The sequence below is a fragment of the Typopeltis vanoorti genome, chromosome 22 (assembly GCF_054136105.1).
Source record: "Typopeltis vanoorti isolate ZY-2024b chromosome 22, IOZ_Tvanoo_1.0, whole genome shotgun sequence".
NCBI classification, from domain to species: domain Eukaryota; kingdom Metazoa; phylum Arthropoda; class Arachnida; order Uropygi; family Thelyphonidae; genus Typopeltis; species Typopeltis vanoorti.
The window spans coordinates 91,019,765-91,032,432 of NC_143570.1; the positions used below are offsets into that span (position 1 = coordinate 91,019,765).

The 12,668-nt window shown below is 38.3% G+C and overlaps 1 protein-coding gene across 2 annotated transcripts in view; it reads right to left on the bottom strand.

Moving 5' to 3' along the window:
- Positions 1–12,668, bottom strand: part of LOC150094564 (glucocorticoid-induced transcript 1 protein-like) — a 380,983-nt gene that overhangs the window by 168,864 nt on the left and 199,451 nt on the right. For both annotated transcript variants that reach the window (XM_090411946.1, XM_090411945.1), the window contains exon 5: positions 7,488–7,808. In XM_090411946.1, coding sequence (XP_090268072.1) covers positions 7,488–7,808 — 321 coding nt within the window. The remainder of the gene's footprint in view (positions 1–7,487; positions 7,809–12,668) is intronic.

Below are 12,668 nucleotides of genomic sequence, written 5' to 3' on the forward strand. Positions count from 1 at the left end.
GGTCATCTTCAAGGCTGGTACAGTCACATTTAAACTCGGCAGCCCATTTCTTAATTGTCAAAAACGAAGGAGAAGAATGCCCATAAACTTTTATGAACCTCGAATGAATTTCTTTCGGCGTTAAATCTTCTTTTACAAAGAACTTTATAACTGCACGATACTCAATTTTATCCATTTCAAGGGATAAAGAGGACACTTTTGCTTCAGTCAGCTGTATAAAACAAACTACTTGATAGAATGACTTGCAATTTCACATGGATGCTTACAACAGATGTACCAACTTAGAAAAAAAAATCGTGCGATAGTGTTGCCATCTATGGTCGAGGCTGAGAACGTTTCAGACCACCCTCGTAATTAAGCAGAATGCTAAAACATAGCAAACCCAGGTGGTGTATCAAAGAAAATTCTGTTGCTGTCAACCCAATTCTGAATCCCAGTCTTCACTAGCCTCTCTAACACCTTGACCATAAATCTATATAAGCAGATTGGCCTATAATTCAAAGCCTTAGTTGTATCCTCCCTTTAATGGGGAAGAACAATTTTTCCCTCTTTCCATTGCTCATTTAACACCTACACTCAGTGGTTTTCATTTTATCATTATCAATGACTAACATCATCCTCCCATAATCATTCTTCCTTCTACTGGCTACATATCAGAAAAAACATCATTATGACTTATTTTAGCTTCATTTGCTAACTGCTGCTCATACTGCATTTTTGTTACTCTTACTAAGCAAGTCACTTTCCTTGCTTGCTCCTTGTACTCCTCGTGTAATTGATTATTGCTACTAATCTTGTGCTGCTTCTACAATGTCTTTTTCTTCCACATTGAATTGTTTGCCTCTCCAGTCATCCATTTTAAACCTACCTTATTTTAAACCAACCTGATAATGGCGTTGGAGCATCGCTGGAATAAATGTATTAGTCTTAAGGGAGATTATGTTGAAAAATAAAAATTATTTCAAAATTATATATTTCTTTTTTCATTATTAGGCTGAGAACTTTTCAGACCACCCTCATATAACCCTTTTTCACAAGAGTCCTGATATGGAGGCCACCACCCAAGTGATTACTTCATGGTCACTTTAATCAACAACTGATTTAAAATAATATCCTGTAATGACAATCAAATCTATGACCCTCAATGCTTATGTATGCTCTGTTACATGCTGCCTAAGACAGCTGTCCTCAAAAATGCAGAAATTCATTCTTCTTGGTTCCATACACTGTCTCTTCATTCCAGTCTATATTGCCTTAATTGAAATCGTCCATTTTTTTTTTGTTAGCCAATTTGTCTATACATTTACTTCTCACTGCCTTCACATATTACGGTCTACAGCAAAACCTGACTAAACATTTCATCCTGTCCACCGCTACGTCACACCATACTGCTTCAAAACCACTGTCACTACTTGCTCCTTGCATCTCCACCTCAAATGGGCACAATTCTTTTACTATTAACAACACCCCCCCCCCCTTCTGCCTTGTCTGTCTTCACAAAAAACTACATATCCTTCCATCTCTATTCCTATTAGAATGTCATCCTCATCCAAACACATCTCACTTCTTTCAATGAGCAAATGAATTATCAATGATACAATTTCACCCATTGTTATGAATACTTCTGGCATTCATAAACACAGACTAACTCATTTCTGTTTTTATAATAAGTCCTCTGCTTCTTGGATGTGAATCCTCCATTCTCCATCTCCCCCACCCCCCTACACCCGCCACTCCTGCCATTCTTCTCTATCATTACTGATATCACACCAATCTCCAGAACTTAGGCAATACTTCTGTAACCTTCATCTTAATCCTTTCTTGCACACTGACATGAATCCACTCCTGAAACCATCATCTACACTTCTCATTCAGCATCTTCCTGACAACCACGACCACTGCTGTTTCCCTATCTGTCTTGTGTTCTTTCTCTCTCTTCACTCATGCCACTCACCTCTCCATTCACGAACTCACCTGCTCTTCCACAGCACCTCTTGCTACCTCAGGTCTTCCATTCATATGCATTCTTATTATTAAATATTCTGGATGAGAAGGTGTTGAGGAAAGTTTTTCACTTGGTTACAATGTGCAGTATATAATTAACGAGAAATTATATTCTTGTTTTAGTCTTATAACCAAGCATAAGCATAAGTGCGAAGTAAGTTCGCTACTAGTCCACTTGTATATATTTTTTTCTTTATGTTGGGCCCATACATGACAGGTTAGCTGGAAGAGAGTTGGGAAATGAGGAACTTGTTCACATTGGATTTGAAGGCCTGTACATTGTATTCCTTGGGAAACACATGGGAAGGAAGTCTGTTCCAAAATGCAACAGTAAGAATGAAGGAAAAGGAAGAGAAGCTTGTCCTAGGAGTTTGACTATGAAGGGATACTGAGTGTACCTACATGTGTTTCAATGGATTTGGTAGGAGGAGGGGAATGGTTAATGTTAGTTCTGATGAACATTTACCATGGAAATATTTATAGAAGATGCATGCAATAGATATGAGATGCCTGTGTGAGTGGCTGAACTGAGATGGTAAGAGATGAGTCATTAATCAGTCTGACTGTTTTCCTCTGTATTGCATCACATATTTTAGGGAGCCCTTAGGGGCTCCCTAAAAGTACTGCTCCCTAGACGTGCAAGAAGTACTCGATGGATGTGCAGATTTGCGATTTATACAGGGTTAATAATTCTACGAGGGTAAGATAATGCCTTGAACGAAAAAGGAATCCTTTTTCTTTTCAGATGCCAAGCAGGCAATGGTTGTAATGGGTTTACACCAAGAGTCTTGATGTCAAGGTAATCCCACAGAGAGATCTCATCTTGTCTAGAGATTTGGCTGCTGTCAATTTCAACACCTGCTAGATCCACGAGCTGGCAGGTGTGGAAAAAACACAGTCAAAAACCTTGGTGATATCTAGTTGGGATTTGCCAAACTTTTCCATTATGTTTATCCAGAAGTGTGTGAAACAGGTAAGCAGATCCCTTGTTGAATGGCATTGTGAAATCCATACCGGCAGTTGTTTATTAACAGAGTACTTTCAAGATTGAAAAATCCAACACCTGCGAGATCCACGAGCTGGCAGGTGTTGAAATTGACAAGGTTATCTGAGCCCATCAGAGAATTGTTTGGAGATCAAAAGCTTGCAAAGGCTGTTGCTCTGAGTTGTGGAAGTTTGTTTGGTGCAAGATTTGTCAAGTGAGAAGGAAGGATTTAGTGTACTGTCATCAGCAAAACTGGGTATTGGATTGGTAGTCAATTGGAGCAGGTCACTGATGTATAGAAGAGACAAGGTAGGTGAGAGGAAAAAACCTTGTGGGACCTCAGCATTAGTTGAATAGTTAGAATATAGGGAACCATCAACCATCACATGCAATGTATGCCCAGTGAGAAAACTAGTGACCCAAATGATGGAAACTGGCTTAATGGCCCTTGTGCCAAACACAGTCAAAAACCTTGGTGATATCTAGTTGGGATTTGCCAAACTTTTCCATTGTGTTTATCCAGAAGTGTGTGAAACAGGTAAGCAGATCCCTTGTTGAATGGCATTGTGAAATCCATACCGGCAGTTCTTTATTAACAGAGTACTTTCAAGATTGAATAGAAGTTGGCTGCTGATAGTTCTCTTCATTTCTTTGGAGAGGACTCAGGTAAGAGAGATTGGGCGATAGTTTGATGATAAGGATTTGTCACCCTTCTTGGTAATAGGTTGGACATGGGCTAATTTCCAGGGTATAGAGTAGATGCTGGTGGAATAAGAGAACATAAAGAGGAGACACTGTATAGGAGTCAACTCTGAAGCACAAATCATCAGGACAATTAAAGCCACAGGACTTCTTTGTATCCAATTTGGATAGGATTTTTCTGATCGCTTTCTGGTGCAAGGTCAGGGGAGGCATTGAGTGATGGGAATGGTTGGAGGATATTTACCAAAATCATTTATGCAGGCATTTGAGGAAAAGCATGATGCCAGAATATTGGTTTTATCTGTGAATGACGATGCAAATAGACCTATCTGGTGCGGTAACAGTGGGAGTAGGGTTGGGCAAAATTTGTGGCTGGCTGCTTTGGCCAGGGAGACTTTCCAACAAAAACTGGTGGATCACTAAAAGATGACATCAGCAAATTAGCAAGAGAATGAAACTTTGATTCTAGAAATATCGTCAGATGCCATCATTTCGGACACACAAATAAAAGAAAGGTTGGAAGAAACTTTCCACACCTCATGAGAGTGACTTGCAACACACCAATAAGCACATCCAAACTAATAACAGTGATTAATAACAAGTTCAAAGACACTTGTCTGCAATTATTCATACTTGGTCGATATGAACTAACTTTCATTCATGGAGAACAAGGACGTGTTCTTCAAAAACAACTTGAAGAAAAATGGCAAAATAGAGACAACAGTTAGATCATCAATTACAAACAAGGAAAACTGGTGCAAAAATCAAGTGACACCACTAGTAGCTACCATGGAGACCAATACATGCCACACAGAGCATTGCATATTCACTTCGCTAACATCCGTGGCTTCAAATTTCACCTTCCCCAGCACTATTCATCTCAACTTTCCAAACTACACGCTCTAATTTCTTTTGACCCAAGGGTAGTGTCTGAGCATATATGTACTCTGACATCCTTGTCAGAAAGCACCTAAACCTAGAATTGTCCAACTTTGACCTTCTTTGGTTGAAAATCTCCTTTCCCCACTTGGTCGAATTCATTTGTTGCCTCTATCGCTTTCCTTATGCCACCAACTACTCTAAGCTCTTTAATTTCCTCTCCTTAAACATTGATTTTCTCCAATTCCACTTCCCCTAACAGCAAAATCATCCCCCTAGGAGATTTTAATGTCCAAAACAGCAACTAGCTTTTCTCCTCTAGTTGTATAGATCTAACAGGCAGAGATATTGAAACATTTGCCATCACTAATGACCTTACACAAATTGTTCGCATGTCAATCAGAATACCAGATAACCCAAACCACTCCCCAAACAAGCCTATCTCTTCCTCACAAGTGACCCTTCCAACTACATATGTGAATGTAGTGGGTCCAGTAGATAATTCTGACACAATCTAGTGCTTGTTTCCTCACCCATGCAACAATGCTTACACAACCAAGTCAATACAAGAATAGTTTGGCATTATAACACTACAAAGTGCAACAGGCTCCATGACTTTTATGCCTCATCCCCACAGTTGTACTATTGTTTCTGACCTCCTAACCCAAACATATGCACTGAATGTATCACTGAATGTACTGGCATGGAAACACATTCCCTACACTACTCTGAACTGCCATTCCTTAAATCCTGGTTCTCCAAAAGAGGTGCCAAGGCTGTACAAATAAAAAATTAAGCATACCACAACTGGCTTACATCAAGAACTCCGTCCTCCTTCAGTGCTTATACTCAAGCCCAAAATAGCTGCAAGGAAACTATCAATGTTTCCAAAACAGATTTGAAAGAGCAAAAAGAGAAGCTTGCGGCCTATCCAAACAGGAGCTGAGCCTTTTGATCTCTTGAAATAATAATTGACCGTAACTTTTGCCCAACACTATTCCCACCCTATCATACACAGATGACTCTATTGCATAATCACCTACACAAAAAGCCAATCTCTTGGCTTCACACATTGTCTCCAATGAACGCATAACTAACCACGGGAAATGCCCGCAACCATTCCAGATGCCCAGTACAAAATATCTCCTATATCCTTTTGCCAGAAAGAGATAAAAATATCGTCCAAATTAGACAAAAAAAAAAAAAAGTCTTCTGGACCTGATGACATTCCTTCAATTGTCCTGAAGGTTTGTGCACCAGAAATGACTCCTACGTATATTATACTCTTACTCCACTGGTATCTATCCCACAGCCTGGAAATTGGTGTATGTTCAACCTCTTCCCAAGAATGGTGACAGACCATTGCTATCAAATTACCACCTATCTCGCTCACTTCAGTCCTGTCTAAAGTAATGGAGAGAGAGAGCCATCAATTCCCAACTCCTACACTACTTCGAAGGCACCCAGTTAATTAATGCCATGGAGAAATATGGTGAATCTCAAGTGGTTACACTTGACATCTCCAAAGAATAACTAAACAAACTCCCATTATTTGATCTATCCTGGAACTTCTGCAGTTGGATTGCCAGCTCTCTATCTATATAGAGACCATATGTAATGGCGGATGGTTTCTTATCCTCTCACCATTCAACTACTAGCGGGGTTCCACATGGTTCTGTTCTCTCACCAACCCTCTTTCTTCTATACACCAATGATCTACTTCAGTTGACCTCCAACCCAATACACAGTTTTGCAGATGACAGAACACTGCATTTCATTTGATAAACCTTACTCTACACAAATCACCTCAATCTACAGAACATCAACAACCACTGCCCTCAATTCTGATCTCCAAGCCATCCTCTAATGGAGTTAGATAACCTCATTAATTTCAATGCTAATAAAACCCAGTTCTGTCTTATTTCTCACAAAAAAGAACTATTTTCTCTCAGTATTAACTTTGATAACACTCAAATTTCCACACAATATGAGAGTTTTCTTATTGGAGTCACCCTAACAGCAAGCCTCTCCTGGCATAAACACATAACAACCATTGCCTTCTAAAAAAACTAGAATTTCTCTTTCACTCAAGATGTTACTTAATCTCTGAACATCTGTTAACCTTATACAAATCACAAATCAGCTCAGCTATTGAATACTCAACATTTAGAGTGGAACCCCTGAGAGCTTCCTCGGAATGCTTGACTCAATACAGAGGAGTGCAATTAAATTGACATTAATAACTCATCTCTTACCAACTCACTCTTTTCACTTTTGCACAGGAATTTGGTTTCTGCAATATATGTATTCCATAAATCTTTCCATGGCAAATGTTCATATGAAACAGAATCAATTTCCCAACTCAGTGCTAAGTCTGTTGGAACACGTGTGGCTACCACCCCAACATCCCTTAACAGTACACCTTGAAACTCACATAACAAGTTTCTTTTCCTCCTCCTTCAGTCCTGCTACTGTTGTATTGTGAAACAGTCTTCCCCTTTATGTGTTTACCAAGGAATACAATATACAAGCTTCTAAATCAAATGTGAACAAGTTTCTTCTTTCCCAACCCACCACCCATACAAGGTACTAATGTACTATAGATTCAAGATGCATAAAAGTTGTGTCAGCAACATTTAAGCCTAGTTCATAAAAATATACTACTACTACTGCACATATATTTGTATGTGTATGAAACATTTGAGAATATAAACAGCAATTTGGAGTAGATTAGATATTGTGCAACATTTTGGAACTTATAAATTGATTTCTAAAATTATTGTAATTTGTTTCATTTTCAAATTATTTTAACTCAGGAAGTTTCCTTATTCTCAATGAAAGTTTGATTCATCTCTTATTATTTAATGACATGATCTTCAAAAGAAATAAGTCTTAAGATAAAAAGAGCAAATATTACCTGATTTAAACCCTCTACACTGCTGCGCATTCTAGGAAACGAAGATTTCGGAATGTGGGGAATTGGAATGGGAAATGTTCGTGTATTACTAGCCATTTGTGGAGGTGTAGAAACTATGGTGGTATGGGAAACAAGGTGGGATGACTGGGGATTGATGATTGTGGACGGTGCATGGGGAGGAGTACTAAGGATGACAGTGCTAGCAGCACTAGATGATATGGCAGAATGGTCCCCTTGGATAGGACTATGTCGTTGATGGGAGGATGATCCTCCAGGCCCACGGCCACTCTGATTGGTCCGCTGTAACCTCTGTCGAATGTACTGAAATACAAAAGAAAATTATACATGAAACAGCATCCACATATCAGGACTTAAATAGTACAAATAGAATAAAATAATCATAAATATACATAAAAACAAAATATAGCACAGCAAACATTTGATAATTTGTTCAACCGTTTCTATATATTTTTTAAGTCTGAAGATAATTTGTTCAGAACAGTTGTTTTTTTTTTAAATAAAACAAAACTGTTACTGCAGACTACATACAACATTTACATGATACCAGGAATATTCTTGTTAGGATTATTTTGAACAAGGACATGTTCACAGCTGTAATTTATCTGACAATAGCCTTTGGTAAATATATACCTATCCTATCAGTGGTCCTAACAGGCACTTAAGTGCTGACAACTTTTCCAAATATTCTTGGACTTTGCAACCATAACTCGAAGACAATGTGGTTAACCCTATGCTAAATGCATGTGTTCACATGGCCGGTTTGCCTGTTCTGGGGGGACAAAAAAACCCTACCTTCATATGAGACCAGCTAACTCACCTTTTGTCAAGAGAGACCAGATAAAGGTTCCTCACATGACGGGAATCGGACCCAGGTCTTAGTGACCAAAGGGCTCTTTACTGACCGAGCCATGGAGGCTCATAATAAATATATACAATCACTAGAAAATGCAAGGAAAATTCTACTAAACCTATATTACATTTTTACCACTTTTTTTGTGTTTGTCTATTTTTTAAATAATCTGGAAATCCTGCTCTAAAGATCAAACACAGAACATTTTTAAGCCATTTAGCCTTCCAATAAGCAGAGCAGTGATCTTTCAATGGTCAATGAAATTTATCACTCCTCTAAAAGCAATCATAAACATCCATGCCAATGGGAAGATTCAAACTTGCAATTTGCTGGCAGGAGAACAAGTACATTAAACCATTCAGCCAACCAGGCCTAAAAAATTTACTTTCACCCCATAAACCCCAATATAAAAGATGTCTATCATAACTTACAGCCATCCAGACTGGATCTATTTAAACCCTCTATTCTCCCAATAACCTTGATCCTTTAACTAGTTCTTTCAGATACACAGAAGTCACTTTGCCTCTCAATAATTCAGATCACAATTTTATGTAAGTTTCCTCTCACACAAACTATTTCTTCCATCTCTCCTGTATGGGATAAATACAAAAATCTAAACTGAAAGGTAACAAAATAACTCATTTTAATCTAAATACAAAATTATGCAGCTTTAATTTTTTAATTTGATGAATGGGCAGAACATTAGCAGGTGTCCCCCACATGAGGAGGCATGTTCATGGTAAGGTCCAGACAATTAATATTACATCTACTAAGTTTCTAATTTGATCAGTACATAATTTTCTATCTTCTTAAACAGTACTTTTAAGTACATCGCCCAAGTTTAAATTTTGATATTTCTGTCTTTGTCATTTTTGCTTCAAATATGGGATTATTGTTAGGTAGCTTATTGTGTGTGTGCAGAGAGGTTAGAAAGAAGAATAAGCAACTTTTTTTTGTATTTTAGTTGATAATATTAAGTTAACTTACTATACTTGTTGTTATAAATATATGTGATTGACTGTGTTATTCTGTTTGTAAGTAAACCTTATAATTTTTTTTTGTTTAAATACAATATACTTGGCATGGCCCCAATAAGTGGTAGAACAATGGCAGCAAAGACCACCTTGTCAGGAGATTTGCATTTGCGGGATTATGTACAGTGCAGTGTGTGTGTGTGTGTGTGTGTGTGTGTGTGTGTGTGTGTGAAATGCATTCATCAAGAAAATTAAAGGATATGTGGAAGGAAATTGATACTGAAAAAAGAAAGTCTAGTCAACGTTTCAAAAGTGAGTGGCTATTAAGTGACTAGAATGCAGCAAATGTCAGTAGAGTGGACAATATCAATGGAAGGATGGAAAATATCAAGACTAATTGTCGAACTTGTGACCCTAAAAAACCGAACAGAATGGAATGGAGATAAATAAAGAATTAGCGCACTTGAATGGTATCCTTCACAGGACAAAGAACAAAATTGAAGTGGCAAGAAATTAGCAAGGCAGAAAAGAGAAAGAATCAGGGGGTCCGAAGTAGCAATAAAGACTGAGTGAACAAAAAAAGATAAACAAATTAAGGAGAAAATTATTTATAGAGACTCAATGATCAGAAGAGTACTTAATGAAAGTGCAACAAAATCATGTTTCCCTGGCGCAAAAATTCACAATATTAGTCACGCCATCCAGATGCAAAAAGGTAAGAGGAAGGAACTGATTGTTTTTGTTGGCACAAATGATTTAAGAGGCAAGAAGTATTCTATGAGGGAGGATGTAAAAGAGTTGTTAGGAAAGGCAAAATTGAAGAGCGAGAAGGTTAAGGCTAAGTTTCCTGCCAGCTATGATAGAGAAGAAATGAGGAGGAGGGTATTGATAGCTAATGAATCAATACATAATTTGTACAGAAGGAATGATGCAGGATTTGTGGATCTGTAGTCTGTGTTTGATGAAAAGCAGGATTTGTAAATGCTGATGTCTAAATGGTTTTGGTATTAGGTGTCTAGAGAGAGCTTTGTTCACCGAGCATGCTGAAGCACAAATTCAGGAAAGCTTAAGTAATTAGGGTGGAAGCAGGTGAGTTTGTGTGAAGGTACCTATGATGCGACTGAGTGAGAGAATGACCAACTGTGGAAACTAGTAGTCAATTCAGGAAGTAAAGGTGGGTGGGGGCCTAAAGGGATGTAGCAGTTTCTATATACTAATGCCTGAAGCATCAGGAACAAGAGGGAGGAGATTTGGCATTGGTTAGTGTAACCTTGCCAAAAGTTATAGGCAATAGTGAGACTTGGCTAACAGCAGATGATCTGGTTACAGGGATAGAATATGAACGGTATAGTATTTTCAGAGAAGATAGGATTTGAGGAGGGGTACTATTGATGACAGCAGATGAACTGCAGCCAAAATCTCTGTAATGGTATAAAACACTGACAGTAAGGATGTTAGTAGGGCATGGGAGATAGTTAAGAGTCACCTAGAGGAAGGAATATTAAAATGTATACCTAAGGTAAGAAGGGATAATCAAGCAGGAGTTAGATTGATGAGTAATATCATTAAGCATGAGATACATAAGAAGAAAATGCTGTGGAGTTTATATAAGAAGAAAGGGGATGTGCAAACTCGTGAACAGCAAAACACTCAGAGAAGAAGGTGACCAGTATGGCAAGGAGGGCAAAATCAGATTATGATAAGAATCTAGCCAAGCACGACAAAGGAAATCCCAAAGAGCTCCTTTCTTACATGGCAAGTAAGAGGAAGAATGACCATGGAAGATTAGCCTTAATGCATGATGATGATCATGAGGTGACAGAAGCAGAGAAAATAGTTGAGTTACTGAGTGACTATTTGTAAGGATATATCATCCAAGTTAGGTTTACTGCTTTAACATATGTGATAGACAATAATGTGGGAACAGAGGTGGATGAAGTGGAGGTTCTTAGGATATTGCAGAATCTCAATGTAAATACAGTTGAGGGATTAGATGGGATAGCAGCTCAGGTTTTGTGAGAACGTGCAAGCGAACTGGCAAAGCCTCTGATTAGACTCTTTAAATTAAGTCTCAGCTCTGGTAGAGTTCCAAGGGAGTGGAAAGAGGACAAAATAATTTCCCTGTATAAGGGTGTTCTAAGACTGCAGTAGCAAATTATAGAGCAATCAGTATCTCAGGCAAGGTGGTAAAAGTACTGAAAAAATTGGTCAAAAAGAGAATTCAAGAATGGGTAGATAAAAAATATGATATTGTATGAGGGTCAACATGGCTTTCTGAAGGGTCGGTCATGCCTTAGTAATTTACTAACTTTTTATAAAGAGTAACATCTGTGTTGGATAAAGGAAATGGCTACACAATGATTTTGCTGGATTTCACAAAGGCATTTGACAGAATACCACGTGGAACTCTGTTACGCAAATTAGATGAAATGGGGATGGATATGTGGATTAGAGGGTGGCTGCTGGACAGATATCAATAAAGTGATATATAGAGGGGCTAAATCAAGGCGAAAACAGGCAACTAGTGGTGTATCGCAAGGTTCAGTGCTGGGACCATTGCTGTTTAATTTGTACATAAATGATATAACATGAAAGGAAATGTTCAGTCATTTGCTGATGATGCAAAATTACGTAGAGTAATAGTTATTCAAGATGGTGTGGAGAGCTTGCAGGACGATTTAAATAGGTTGTCAGTATGGGCAAAAGTTAATGGGTATCATAATTTTTGCATTTTGGAATACAAGCCGTGTATCACATGATGGCACTGTACTCCAGGAAATAGATGAATCTAGAGATTTAGGGATGGTGATAGACAGAGAGTTAAAGTTTAGAGGACATATTGCTAAGGTAGCCCTGGCTATTGAAGAACACAAACAAGTAGAGATAAGGAAGTTGGTATTCCTCTTTATAAGGCCTTGATACATCCACATCTGGATTACTGTGCTCAGATCTGTTTTCCTTAGTTTTTGGGGATGAGGAAGCAGTGGAGATGATTCATAGGCAAGTGACCAAGATGGTGAGTGGTCTGTGGAAATTTCCCTATGAGGATAGATTGAGGGTGTGCGGAATGCAGAAGTTGGTTGATACGAGAAAAAGAGGAGGATATGATATACATATCTAAGTTGCTTATAGGATTGATGCAGGAAAAATGTTTCCACACTTACCTAGAGGTGACCAGAACAAGGGGTCATCCTTGGAAGTTATATAAAGGTATGGTTAGTAGGGATGTGAGGACTAGATTTTTTTGCTTGGAGAGTTGTGAATGAGCAGAATGGGTTGTTAGAGTCTGTTTAGAGCTCTTTGTCTGTTAATGGGTTCAAGGAGAGGTAGGACAGA